This window comes from Scyliorhinus canicula, chromosome 4 (genome assembly GCF_902713615.1).
Source record: "Scyliorhinus canicula chromosome 4, sScyCan1.1, whole genome shotgun sequence".
In the NCBI taxonomy this organism is placed as follows: Eukaryota; Metazoa; Chordata; class Chondrichthyes; order Carcharhiniformes; family Scyliorhinidae; genus Scyliorhinus; species Scyliorhinus canicula.
In genome coordinates, this window is record NC_052149.1 from 23,787,641 (window position 1) to 23,802,517 (window position 14,877).

A 14,877-nucleotide genomic window follows, 5' to 3' on the forward strand; every position below is an offset into this window, starting at 1 on the left:
GAGCACCCTACCCGAGGTCAACACCTCCACCCTATCCCCATAACCCTGTAACCCCACCCAACACTAAGGGCAATTTTGGACACCAAGGGCAATTTATCATGGCCAATCCACCTAACCTGCACATCTTTGGACTGTGGGAAGAAACCGGAGCACCCGGAGGAAACCCACCCACACACGGGGAGGATGTGCAGACACCGCACAGTGACCCAAGCCAGAATCGAACCTGGGACCCTGGAGCTGTGAAGCAATTGTGCTATCCACAATGCTACCGTGCTGCCCAAACTTACTGTGCCAACAGATAATGTGGCACCTTAAAGCAGCAGTGACTGGATTCTATCTTATCAATCTCCCTTTCTATGTCTGGTTCACTGAAACCCCAGGGAAACTCCTGCAACGCTCCTTGCAGAACCCAGGAAACAAAGCCAAACTTTGGAGTCCGCTAAAACAAAATCAAATTACTGTGAATGCTGGAAATGTACAATTAAAAACTGCCATCAAGCTGAACATTAACTCTGCCTCCCTGCCCATGGATGCTGCCTGACCTGCATGATGTTTTTGAACGTTTGTTGTTTCTGTTGCTGAATCTTATTCTATAATTTTCCCTTTGTGCAGAAGTAGATTGCCGCATGTTCCAGCACAAGTGTTCTCCTGTGGCTGAGTAAAGTGATATCATGGATGTGATGACAGCCACATCTGAATAGACAGCAAGATCGGACACATTGGGCGGGTATCAGGAATGATAACTTGGCACAGCTACTGCAGCCGTTTCCAGATTTCAGTCATTCATCAACTCCCAATCTCCAGAAACTATTTGCGTGTGAGTCAGACGAGTGGTCGTTTTTCACTTGTCCGGGGACATCTCCCTTGACTCTGTGTGACCTTCCTCGTAGTTGCTCAGCTTATGGGCTGATCGTAGCTGCCCAAGTGTGGGGGAGATGGTGGCGTAGTGGGAATGTCATGGGACCAGTCATCCAGAAAACCTATGCTAGTAGTCTGGGCACATGGGTTCAAATCCCACTCAAGGCAGCTGGTGGAATTTAAATCCAATTAATAAATCTGGAATATAAAGTTAGTCTCAGTAGTGGTGACTATGAAACTATTGTTGATTGTTGTAAAACAAAACATCTGGTAGACTCATATTTTTTAGGAAAGGAAATCTGTCGTCCTTACCTGGGCCGAGATTCTCCCCTACCTGGCGGGGCGGGGGGTCCCGGCGTGTCAGAGTGGCGTGAACCACTCCGGCGTCGGGCCGCCCCAAAGGTGCGGACGTCACCGCACCTTTAGGGGCCAAGCCATCACATTCAGGGGCTAGGCCCACGTCGGAGTGGTTCCCACTCCGCCGGCTGGCGTGAACGGCCTTTGGTGCCACGCCAGCCGTGGCAGAAAGGACTTTGCCGGCCGGCGTAAGTCAGCGCATGCGCTGGAGCGTCAGCGACTACTGACGTCATACCGGCGCATGCGCAGGGGAGGGGGTCTCTTCTGCGACCACCATGGTGAAGACCATGGCGAAGGCGGAAGAAAAAGAGTGCTGCATGGCACAGGAGCGCCCGCCGATCTGTGGGCCCCGATCGCGGGCCCGGCCACAGTGGGGGCAACCCCCGGAGTCAGATCGCCCCGCGTCCACCCCCAGGACACCAGAGCCCGCCCGTGCCGCCAATCCCGCCGGTCAGGTAGGTGGTTTAATCCACGGCGGCGGGAGAGGCCTGTCAGCGGCGGGACTTCGGCCCATCGCGGGCCGGAGAATCGCCGCGGGGGGCCCGCTGACCGCGCGGTGCGATTCCCGCCCCCGCCGAATCTCGGGGGACGGAGAATTCGGGACACGGCGGGGGCGGGATTGACGCCGGCCCCGGGCGATTCTTCCGACCCAGTGGGGGGGGTCGGAGAATCCCGCCCCTGGTCTGGCCTAAATGTGAATCCAGACCCACAATAACATGGTTCATTCTTAACTGCCCTCCGAAATGGGGAGGGCAATTAGGGACGGGCAACAAATGTTGGTCTTGCCAGTGACACCCACACCCCATAAAATATTTTTTTTAAAGTGGGGCGAGACATTGGAGAGACAGTCCATGTAGTTTTCCTCGCTTGGTGCTTTAATTGTGAGCAATGTGATCGAGCAATGACGATACAAAAGCCCATCCTTGATTTCTATTAAGCCCATTTTTGGTCTGTAATTCTGATACAGCTTCATGTTTAGATAGGTTGCAGTTATTTGCAGTCTTTATTTTCAAGCTCCTATGCACTGATTCATTCTGTGTTATGGCTGCACAGGCTCGAGCAGCGCCCAGAGGTTTGTCTAAACTGGGGCAGTAAATGTTCGCAGGGTATTTGGTCGGGTGGAATATTGAGGCTTTAAGGACTATCTAACTCAGTTCCTACAATGGGCTGTGCATTTGCCCATCGAGCTAATGGGACCATTTTACCTCGTGGTACAGATAGATCTGTTAGAGAAATCTGTTACATCCAACTTATTTGTCTTAAATGTACTGGAATTTGAGAAACAGTGTGGGCTGAGAGTAATCGTACTCAATCTGATTAATGTGTCTCTTATCCTAATCCTAGTTAAATGGTAACTTTCTGGAGGAATAAGTCTCATAGTCTATAAGCAGAACATAACATAGACAAATGTTCATGGTAATTTAGTCACATGTATTAGACTTTATATTCGAGCAGGAGTCTTGGGAAGCACATCATACCTGCGCGGTATTTGAGTAAGAGGTCCCAGATGGACCGTCTGGAATAAGGATCTACTCCAGATGTTGGTTCATCCAAAATTATCACTTTAGCTGCTCCAATGAATGCTAAAGCTACTGATAGTTTGCGCTGCATTCCACCTGTGCAGGGAGAGACAGAAATCATTTATCATTACGACAACTTCAAATGTCTTTATTTTATTAATTCCTTGAGTTATAAAAGCGCACAGTGCTCAGCACATAGAATTGTTGCACATTCAGTAACAACAATTTATACTGCTTGAGAAGAGGTTGTTGATTGGCAAGTAGGCTGTATTTGATAAAGGTGTTGTCTTCTCTTGCAGTATAAATTGTTCTTCCCTTTGAGATTTGGTACTCTTCCAATTCTGTTCTGATGAGTGCAGGTCAAAAAGCTTCAACAGCATGTGGGATTTTTGGCACCCGCCCACCCAGGGACTGGAAATTTCTGATCAAGATCAATAAGCCTTTTAGTAGTCTGTCCCGCCCGTGTTAAATCCTTGGTGGGCGGGATTGGAAGATTTACCCACATGTCAAGTACTATACTACCGAGAGACTAACGATAATTTTGAACATATATTTGATAATGCAGCCATCATCTTCAAGGATAGAATATGCAGATGATGTCAATAGTATCCACGTGGACCATGACAAACCAGAACATATTCAGATTTATTCAATGTGACCTAAAGGCATTTGAAGAGAACATTTTCGGAGTGAAATCAGGAATCATGTTTTCACACAAAAGCTATTGGAAATCTGAAACTCGCTTCCTCAAAGAGCTATGAGAGTCAGGTCAATTTACACTTTCAAAACTGAGCTTGGTAGGTTTTTGAACTCGGCAAAGGTATTGAGGGACTATGAAGCAAAGATGGATAAATGCAGTCAGTATAGACCAGCCATGGTCTAAAAACTTGCATTTTGATAGCACCTTTCACTGCCCTGTTGTCCCGTAGCATTTTATACCAACGAAGTACTTTTGGACGTGAAGCCATTGTTGTAATGTAGGATTATGCATCAGTTGGAGCAAACTGTCACAAACCATAATGATATAAGGAAGAGATCATCTGTGATGAAATTAAATGGCAGAACAGGGCTAGATGAGGCACTCTACATACCGATGTGGTTAATGTCGTTCAGTTGATCATTTTTGAGATTACCTGATAGGTTTTGAGCCAACTCATCTCTCTTGTGAGGAAGTCCAATCTCATCCAGCATCACTTGTGTCTGCTTCTCTGCCTCCTCCGCTGTATAGCCTCTTAACAGGGTATAAAATAAGATATGTTCTGCCACTGTCAGGCTACCAGAAAAATAAAGATAAAAATCAGATTACTCCACATGCAGTTTCCTTCAAACTCTCGACTAAAGATCAACGTTTTAATCTTATTGCGAGAGAGACACAACCTTGCCCAGGTCAACATTCCAAGCATTCTGAGATTGGTTCACAGACTCACTCTGACAACTGAGCAGATTCTCAGACTGATACAATAGTCTTATCTTGATGGATGCCCCAGCTCTGGCCAGTGCTGAATCCTTCCCCAGAATCATCATCCCACAGGCCCTGGTCAGTGCAGCAGATGCTGTAGGGCAGCAACCAACATTAAATATTTCCCTGCACAAGGCATTCCCATACCAGGCATTCCCACAACGCGCCACTTTTTTTTTGGCAGGATAATTCAAGAGATGTCTTCTGGAGCAGAACCTGTCTCCGCAAAAAATAAAGGTCTGTTGTAGCCACGTCCACAAGCGAACGGGCCAATTTCAGTTTTTTTTTTCGTGTGGTCCTTAGCCCCAGTGTCAGCTCTAACGTGTATCATTTTGCAAAGCAACAAAACCCTTTCACAGCAAACAAAGTCTTTAACAAAAGTGCAACATGCTGTTTATCAACACCCACTAGGTGAAGCGTCTCACTTACTCTGGCTCATTGTTCAGCTCTATTAGTAACCTAATACCTATTAAAGTTTGAACTGAACTACATCTATTTTATGTGCCTTGTATCAATCACACAAAATATTAAAGCCAACCTTAACAGGGCTTATTCAGAATAAAGCAAAACGAAGAAAAGCGTTTTTTTTTTAAAACAGTGCACGGCACATGGATCCTCAAACCTAACACCTTCTCTTGGATCGAAACCTCACTTTCCACCATTTGCTTCAATCTCCCGTTTGCCTGGAAACTCATGCAATTGCCTTTACTGTTTAAAGCCAGATTCATTAGGATGGATGGCATCTTTCTTACTTGTTAAATAAAATATTGTGCTGGGGACACATGCCAATATCCTGTCGAATTGCAGCAATATTTGTTCGGATATCTTTGCCATTAATGACTGCAGTACCTGACGTAGGTGGAAACAGCCCTATCAGCATTGACCTGTTAAATACATGGGAAAAGCACATAGAAACCACTATTAGTAGATTCGAAAGATTCCACATGACCCTCAGCTCATGCAAGTTAAGCAGTGCCCATGAAAAAGGTGTTACGCTTTCTTTAAGAGGCGACGATTACACAATTTTGCTCAAATTTAATTATTATAAAAGGAAACCTGAACTTTTCAACACACAAATTCATCCTCAGGCACCATTTATTAATGCAGTCTGCTGTCTTGCATGCAACACTTGCTGCTTCTTTCTGTAGGGGTTAAGTTTGCATCATTACAATTCTTATTCTTTTCAGACTTTTCCCCTTCTTGAATATGTTAACTCCTTCCACTGTCTGCAAGTCAACCTCTGTATGGCCTACTCCTGTTTCTATGGTTCTTGACATTAGTGCGCATTTTACTAGTTATTTTGAATCTCTTCAAGGCTGAAGCTGTTTCATTTCCAATGGTTGATTGCACGTCGATGATTTTAAGGAAAAATGTGAATCTATCTTTCCCTCTGACACTCTCTGATTCTTTTTTTTTGTTTTTTTGTTTTTTTTTATAAATTTAGAGTACCCAATTCCTTTTGTCCACTTAAGCGGCAATTTAGCGTAGCCAATTCACCTACCCTACACATCTTTGGGTTGTGGGGGTGAGACCCATGCAGACACGGGGAGAATGTGCAAACTCCACACGGTCAGTGACCCGGGGCCAGGATTGAACCTGGGACCTCAGCGCCGTAAACAGCAGTGCTAACCACTGTGCCAGCATGCTGCCCCAAAACTCTCTGATTCTATCTGTCATCCTTTCTCCTCCTCTTTTTCTTGAAGCATTGGACAATGGTGCAATTGGTGCCTTCCTTACCTATTTCCTACGTTACAAACAGCATTACACCCTGAGAAACATTTCATTGGCTGTAAATTGCTTTGGGATGTTCTGACATTGTGAAAGGCTCTATATAAATGCAAACACTGATGGCAGGATCTTTTGGCCACTCCCGCCGGTGAGTCTTCAGGTCCTGCCGATGGTGACCCCCCCCTCCCCTCCCCCCCACCCCGCCACCACCACCACGGGTTCCCTGAAGGATGTGAACAATGGCAAACCCTTTTGACAGTGGGGGGAGCAGAAGATACCACTGTCAACCAATGCTTCTGTTGCCGCAAAACATGTGTGGGCGGAGGCGGGAAACACACCCTCCCTCAATTACTCCTCGCTTTATCTGTAGTATTTAGGTTTGTGGTTTGGAATTCCTGTGACAAATCTAATTGTTACATCAATTATGGCTACTTCTATGATCGCGAGGTCAAAAAAGTACCAAGCGCAGTGCTAGATTCTAGTTAATATTTATCTTATTATAGCCTTTGGGCTGGATTCATTGGAAAACCGGAAATACTTCACCCATTTTGAACAAACTGCAGCTTGTGATTCATATCTCAACACTCTCAAGCTGCTTCCTTCATTACCTTTTTGCACACGCACAGTCCAGTCTGGCATGTGCGCGAGCAAGAGTTTAAGAAAAGTGAGGAATTTTCCTGCTGCTGCTCTCTGAGGCAGAAAAGATTTGGTTCAAGATGAAGCAGTTTCACTATGACGTGATTGTGAAGGAGCTGGTGCTGGTGTTTGATCCCGGCTGGATTTATGAGAGTGGAGAGCAAGGAGCTGTGTAACTGAGATGCAGTGTGTTTCCAGGACTCTGTGCAATTGTGTGATTAACAGTAGCTATTACTGTACTTCAGTGAACTGCCACGTGTGTTACTTTGAGCCTGAATGATTGACTTTCCACAGTTCACCTAACAGTCGTGCGATGTATAATGATTTTAAAAATCGTATGCCGTGAAGTCACAAGGCTACCGAAGCATAAGGTTTAAATGAATGAAATTGAATTCCTTCCAATAACCCATAAAATAAATCTTTCACCTGTAACAGCAAGTACCTAAACTTCGTGTTTGAACTTTCAACATAAACCCGCTCATTAAAATTTGATTTGCATGGCAGCTTTTCCCAAAATGTGGTGCAACTATTTTCAATCTCTAGACAGCCACCAACCATGTTGTTCTTGTCGCGTTTGGCTTGCACAGGGATGTAAAAGGAACTGCGTGAAAATACCTTCTTCCTTTGCAACTGGCCAATGATTATTTTGGTCTCGTACAAAGGAATGTGAACTCTTACATTGTTGTTGTCTTCCCAGCTCCATTGTGACCCAGAAAGGAAGTGATCTGCCCTTCAAAGAAGTTAACGCTCAGTCCGTCCACAGCTGGCTTGTGCCCCTCTTCAAAAATCTTCACTAGGTTCTGAATAGACACTCCCAGTGTCAGACTTGATGGCTCCTTCTCGTAGAAAGGGTTTCCGGCCATGGCTGCCGTCACTGCCAACAGATAACAGCAAATAAACATAGTCACTGCTTCAATATTTGGGTTTGGGAATGGGGAACAGAGTTCAAGTGAAAATGTTACTGTTCCCATTTAAACATTTGGGATAACTGTCTGTGTGGAGTTAGCACACTGTCCCTGTGTCTGTGTGGGTTTCCTCCGGGTGCTCCGGTTTCCTCCCACAGTCCAAAGGTGTGCAGGTGAGGTGGATTGGCCATGATACATTGCCCTTAGTGTCCAAAGGTTAGGTGGGGGTTACGGGGATAGGGCGGGGGAGTGGGACTGGGTGAGGTGCTCTTTCGGAGGTTTGAATGGTCTCCGTCTGCACTGTAGGGTTCTATGGTTCTAGGAGGAACTTCTTCACCCAAAGGGTTGTGAATCTATGGAACTCATTGTCCAGTGAAGCAGTTGAGGCTCCTTCATTAAATGTTTTCAAGATAGTTTTTTGAAGAATAAAGAGATTAAGGGGTGTGGTGTTCGGGCCGGAAAGTGGAGCTGAGTCCACAAAAGATCAGCCATGATCTCATTGAATGGTGGAGCAGGCTCGAGGGGCCAGATAAGAACATAAGAACATAAGAACATAAGAACTAGGAGCAGGAGTAGGCCATCTGGCCCCTCGAGCCTGCTCCGCCATTCAATGAGATCATGGCTGATCTTTTGTGGACTCAGCTCCACTTTCCGGCCCGAACACCATAACCCTTAATCCCTTTATTCTTCAAAAAACTATCTATCTTTACCTTAAAAACATGTAATGAAGGAGCCTCAACTGCTTCACTGGGCAAGGAATTCCATAGATTCACAACCCTTTGGGTGAAGAAGTTCCTCCTAAACTCAGCCCTAAATCTACTTCCCCTTACTCCTGCTCCTAGTTCCTATGTTCTTATGATTACCTGGGTTGATTTTTTCCTTTTCCTGTTTCTCTTTTTCTTTCTTTTCTTTCTCAAGCTTCTCCTTCTCGAGTGTCTCCTTCGCCAGCCTCTCCTTCTCCAGCCTCTCCTTCTCCAGTCTCTCCTTCTCGAGCCTCTCCTTCTCCAGCCTCTCCTTCTCTAATCTCTCCTTCTCCAATCTCGCCGTCTCAATTTTCTTACATGTTTTCCTATCGTCCTTTGGTTTGTCATTAGATGCGGGCTGTGTTGCTGATTTCTCTGCAGCTTGTTCTGTAGGTTTGTTCGCTTGTTCTCCCGATTGTTCTGCTGCTTTGTCTTTCGATTTGTCTTCTGTTTTCTCAGCCGGTTTGTCTGCTTTCTGTTCTGCCACTTTCTCATCTTTTGCACTCTCTTTGACTTCCTTTTTATCTTATCAAAGTTAAAGAAAAAAGGTAAAATGTGCTGACTTTGTGTGCTGAGTATGAGAGGGGATTTAACCCATACTTAGTCAGTCCACAATGACGGTATTTAAAAAAGCGAAGCATTCACTCAAAATATATCTAAGGGCAATTATTTCAAACTAACTAGGCCGAGAATGCCGTTTTTCCTCAGTTTTCTCCCTCTGTCTTCTCAAGGCAGGTCCTACTGCTAGGGTAGCCTGTGTGTGTCAGTGGTTCATTTGACCACACATCAAAGGTGTTGGTTAACTATAGGGAGTCGGATCCTGTTGAATTTTTTTGTACATTGTGTCCTTAGCTGGAGCATTCAAACGTCCAGAAAAACTGGTAATTCTATTGTACGCATGCTCACTCATGTCCCAGTTCGACGGTGTGCAAGATAATACTTTAAAGCAAAGAACAAAGGAAAGTACAGCACAGGAACAGGCCCTTCGGCCCTCTAAGCCTGCGCCGACCATGCTGCCCGTCGAAACTAAAATCTTCTACACTTCCTAGGTCCGTATCCCTCTATTCCCATCCTATTCATGTATTTGACAAGATGCCCCTTAAACGTCACTATCATCCCTGCTTCCATCACCTCCTCCGGCAGCGAGTTCCAGGCGCCCACTACCCTCTGTGTAAAAAAACTTGCCTCGTACATCTCCTCTAAACCTTGCACCTGGCACCTTAAACCTATGCCCCCTAGTAATTGACCCCTCTACCCTGGGAAAACGTCTCTGACTATTCACCCTGTCTATGCCTCTTGTAATTTTGTAGACCTCTATCAGGTCACGCCTCAACCTCCATCGTTCCAGTGAGAACAAACCGAGTTTATTCAATCTCTCCTCATAGCTAATACCCTCCACACCAGGCAACATCCTGGTAAATCTCTTCTGCGCCCTCTCTAAAGCCTCTGGTAGTGTGGCGTCCAGAATTGAACACTATACTCCAAGTGTGGCCTAACTAAGGTTCTAGACAGCTGCAACATGACTTGCCAATTTTTATACTCAATGCCCCGGCCAATGAAGGCAAGCATGCCGTATGCCTTCTTGACCACCTTCTCCACCTGTGTTGCCCCTTTCAGTGACCTGTGGACCTGCACACCTAGATCTCTCTGACTGTCAATACTCTTGAGGGTTCGACCATTTAGGACAACGTTTTGTAGCACATCATCAAAACTACACCGTTACACTGACAGCTGCAGATTTGGCAATTTGCCAAAAAGGAAATACCTGAAAGATGAACTTGTCCCACTGAAGCTGTACACTGACAGCAGTATAAATGGCACTCAGTATCTAATGCTTCAAGCTTCAAATTTGACAAGGATTTAAACAGCTTGCTTGACCTTCTTTAAGTGTGCAATAATGATTGGAAAGTGTAAACCACCTCATCACTGTTAGTTAGAGACTACTGGGCTACATTTAAGTGTTGAACTCTGCTCTCCCCAACTCAGGAATGAAGTGAGCTGGCAATATAATCACAGGCTTCCCATTCTGGCTGTCTTCGAGATACTCCTGTAAACTACGCCAGTGTAATTAGACAGTAACAAGAATCGGTCATGCAGGGAATCTCAACAATGTAAAAAATGCCATTCTGTTCACTCAGGTGCCTCATTTATCTATGAACTCACCATCTGTGGCAGGCTGTGGCTTTTCAGAACCAAACCAGTAGGAGGTCTGTAGTGGAAAATACCAAGGAGAAGGTATTCCGTATTGACCTGTAAAGATGGGAAAGAGTGGCAGAATGAAGCATGATTAGCGGGTTCTGATTCTTGACTTTGACGACACAAAAGGAAAAGATTTGTCCATCCAGTCCCCCATTATGTTCCCTCCTTTACTGAAGGTGTGGACACTTGCTGACTGCTCCCAGTGACCTCTGTGGGTGAACGTATACATGGTCTGAGAACACGACCAATCTCCATAATGGACAGCCTGACATCCACTCACATCGGGAGTAATCCCTTGGCTCAGGTACTGGAGAGAAGATGGGAATTGTTTCACCTCTCCCCCAGTGCTGTGTGATTTCTGTCCGCTCCTAGCCCCCCCCCCCCCCCCCCCCCCCCGAGTGGGGGTGAATAAGGTGCGAGGAGCGGCCTCCGAGGCCGTCGTGAAACTCGGCCGAGTTCACGACGGCCTTCCCGATTCCGCGCGAGAGCGGAGATTCCGCACCATGAGTGCGGTCAGGTAAGAACGTACTTCTTTTATCGCTTATTTTGTGGTTCATCATTTGTGAGGGCTATATCCTGTTAGCAAGAGGAGCAGGGGCTGGTTTAGCATACTGGGCTAAATCGCTGGCTTTGAAAGCAGACCAAGGCAGGCCAGCAGCATGGTTCAATTCCCGTACCAGCCTCCCCGAACAGGTGCCAGAATGTGGCGACTAGGGGCTTTTCACAGTAACTTCATTGAAGCCTACTCGTGACAATAAGCGATTTTCATTCATTTAATTTCAGGGAAGAAAGGTCCCAGAATAATTGATATTATTTAATATGAATTGCTTCCAACGGCTTAATTTAATTTAAAGGGGTAAGTCATGGCAGGAGAGCTCAAAGCTGTGGTGTGCTCTTCTTGCTCTACGTGGGAGTCCAGGAACATCGTGGATAAATGTGGTAGAAAAATCAGGAAGGCAGGTTATTATTTGCATGGCTATACATTGAGAGAGCAGAATGTGCGACGAGACCTGGGTGTCCTTGTACACCAGTCGCTGAAGGTAAGCATGCAGATGCAGCAGGCGGTAAAGAAGGCAAATGGTATGTTGTCCTTCATAGTGGGAGGAGTCAAGTATATAAGCAGATATGTCTTTATGCACTTATATAGGGCCTTGGTGAGACCACACCTGAAGTATTGTGTGCAGTTTTGGTCTCCTTGTCTGAGGAAGGGTGTTCTTTCCATAGTGCAGCAAAGACTGATTCCGGGGGTGCTTGGACTGACATATGAGGACAAATTGAGTCAGTCGGGTTTATATTCACTGGAGATCAGAAGAATGATGGATTATCTTACTGGAACTTCTAAACTTCCAACAGGACTAAACAGGGTAGATGTAGGAAGGACGTTCCCAATGATGGGGGAGTCTAGAACTAGGGGGTCACAGCCTGAGGATATGGGGTAGAGTATTTAGGACTGAGGTGAGGAGAAATTTCTTCACCCAGAGAGTGGTGAATCTGTGGTATTCCCTGACACAGAAAGCAGTTGAGGCCATACATTTCAGGGGAGGTTGTGGCCTAGTGGTATTGGTGATGGACCAGTAATCCAGAGACTCAGAGTCATGCTGTGGGGATCGCGCCATGGCAGATGGTGAAACTTGAATTTAATTAAAACGAAACCTGGGATTAAACGCCGAAAGATGACCATGAAACCACTGTCGATTGTCGTAAAAACCCATCTAGTTCACTAATGTCCTTTAGGGGAGGAAATCTGCCATCCTTACCTGGTCTGGCCTACATGTGACTCCAGACCCACAGCAATGTGGCTGACTCTTAAATGCCCTCAGGGGTTGGCAATAAATGCTGACTCAACCAGCGATGCCCACAACCCACGAATGAATAAAACAAATATTGTATGTTTCCAAGAGGAATTAGCTTTAGCTCTTGGACAGAAAGGGATTAATGGTTATTGGGGGAAGGTGGGATCAGAGTATTGAGTTGGATGATTAGCCATGATCATAATGAATGGCAGAGTAGACCCGAAGAGCCGAATATCGTCCTCCTGCTCCTATTTTCTATGTTTCTATGTAAGATCATGGCTGATCCTCTACCATAATCCCACTTTTCCACACTATTTCCATATCCATTAATTATCTTGGGACAATTCACCACTGTTCTGAATATACCCAATGGTTGAACATCCACAGATTTTCTGGGGTGGAGAGTTCCAAGGATTCACCATCCTTTGAGTGAAGAAATGTCTTCTCATCTCAAATCTAATTGATCATTTCCTTATCCTAAACCTGTTGTAGTATAAAGGGCTAATAAATGGGGCATGCTAATCTATGACATAGATGTTGATGTATCTCTGATTTCAGTCAGTTATGTGTTAGACTCTTGAGAGAGAGGTTGGAACACCATGCTGAGGAGCTACGGGTCTACCCTGTTTAGATGTGGTGCTAATAACCAAGTCATAGAATCATCATAGAATTTCCAGTGCAGAAGGAGGCCATTCAGCCCACCAAGTCTGCACCAGCCCTTACAAAGAGGACCCTACTCAAACTCACGTATCTATCCTATCCCCATAACCCAGTAACCCCCACTTAATTTAACTTTTTTGGGGGGCACTAAGGGCAATTTAGCATAGCCAATCCACCTAACCCGCACATCTTTGGACTGTGGGTGGAAACCGGAGCTCCCGGAGGAAACCCACATGGGGAGAATATGCAGACTCCGCACAGACAGTGACCCAGCCGGGAAACGAACCTGGGATCCTGGAGCTGTGAAGCAACTGTGCTAACCACTATGCTACCGTGCTGAATACAATTTGCCTACTAACCAAGTACCACACCTAGAGCCCCTAGATTAGAAAGGCCACCTCATAACAACTTGGCCACGTTCTAGAATGTCCAGTCAGGAGAAGCATTTTCTCAGCATTGACCATGTCGACCTTCTTGAGAATTTGGCATTTTTTAAATTGGACTATTTCTCTTCTAAACTTCGGGGAATACAGGCCCAGTCTGCTCAATTTGTCCTCTTAAGACATTTTCCTCATCCCAAGCTGTGTTTGTGCTCATGCCAAACATTATCCATTTGACTCAAAACTTTAAGAACTTAGGTCATGGCTTGTGTCAATCTTCTTTCCCCTAATCAGGTCTCTACACCGTGAGACAGCTTCTACCGTGGACACAAAAAAAGGAAACACTTGAGATTCAAATTCGGTCCCAGCACTGGCCAATTACCATGTTAGTTCCAGATTATTTGATTGCAATAAAAAGCAAATGGCAAGACACAAGAAAAAAAAAATTACAATGCACACTGTGGACTATTGGAGACATCCCTAAAGAAGTGAATATAATCAAATTGTCCATCGCATAACAGCAATCAAACTGTTGGACCTTGAAGTGACTGATCCCTTGTATGATTTAAAATTTAATTTATACTCTGCTGAATGAGTTGCCACAGTGAGAGGTCCATTGAGTAATATTTGTTTAAAGGCCATCATTGCAACAAAGAAATGAGGCTTCTGTGAAACAATAATCTTCTTCTGAGGATACATTTTCCAATGAATCTCTTCTCAGCTTACCTGGGAATACAGCATCAAGATACCAGGCAAGTACTCCATACAGAAGGGCATCAAAGAGCATCATCTCGATGGAGATCAACATATTGTACCCATCTCCCTCAATGGGGCTGGCACGGATATTATCCCACTGAAGTCCCACACCCTGCTCCTCATAACGAGATAGATACTCAGTGCCAAAGCCAAACGCCACCGGAGACAGCAAACTCTGAAATTCGAAGAGGCGCAAAGAAGATTCCGTCATGGCCGCGTTGCAATAATTCTCGTTAACTTCCAACAAGGTGTTATCAATTGAACTGTGGTGAAGGATTTTACTGTTCTGTTTCTGGTCTTTTAAATCAAATCACACCACATAATGGTTTTGACGGGAAGGAAACTTTCAAAAGCCATTGCTTTGATTCCCTCTGCTCACCCAGAAGAGAAAAATGTTACGATTGGCTCATTTTCTCATACTCGCGCCGACACCTCTTGAATGCCAAGAGCTGCGGCTACCCTCAGTAAGAAAGAAATAATTTAGATTCATCTTGAGCCTTTTCCGACTTCCAGACATCCCAAAGCACGTTACAACCCATGAGCGACTTCTCAAGTTTAGTTACTGTTGTAATGCATCCAATTTACAAATAGCCACTGTCCCACGTGTATCAACGGGGTTTATGTCTTATTTTTCATAGAATTTACAGTGCAGAAGGAGGCCATTCGGCCCATCGAGTCTGCACCAGCTCTTGGAAAGAGCACCCTACCCAAGGTCAACACCTCCACCCTATCCCCAATAACCCAGTAACCCCACCCAACACTAAGGGCAATTTTGGACACTAAGGGCAATTTATCATGGCCAATCCACCTAACCTGCACAACTTTGGACTTGTGGGAGGAAACCGGAGCACCCGGAGGAAACCCACACACACACGGGGAGGAT

General features: G+C 45.4%; 1 protein-coding gene across 3 annotated transcripts in view; it reads right to left on the minus strand.

The window, feature by feature from the left end:
* The window catches only part of abca4b (ATP-binding cassette, sub-family A (ABC1), member 4b), a 152,589-nt gene that overhangs the window by 63,710 nt on the left and 74,002 nt on the right, over positions 1–14,877 (minus strand). For all 3 annotated transcript variants that reach the window (XM_038793873.1, XM_038793871.1, XM_038793872.1), the window contains exons 17-23: positions 13,965–14,169; positions 10,370–10,456; positions 8,327–8,731; positions 7,237–7,432; positions 4,947–5,078; positions 3,869–4,008; positions 2,694–2,831 (exon numbers count right to left, since the gene is read on the minus strand). In XM_038793873.1, coding sequence (XP_038649801.1) covers positions 2,694–2,831; positions 3,869–4,008; positions 4,947–5,078; positions 7,237–7,432; positions 8,327–8,731; positions 10,370–10,456; positions 13,965–14,169 — 1,303 coding nt within the window. The remainder of the gene's footprint in view (positions 1–2,693; positions 2,832–3,868; positions 4,009–4,946; positions 5,079–7,236; positions 7,433–8,326; positions 8,732–10,369; positions 10,457–13,964; positions 14,170–14,877) is intronic.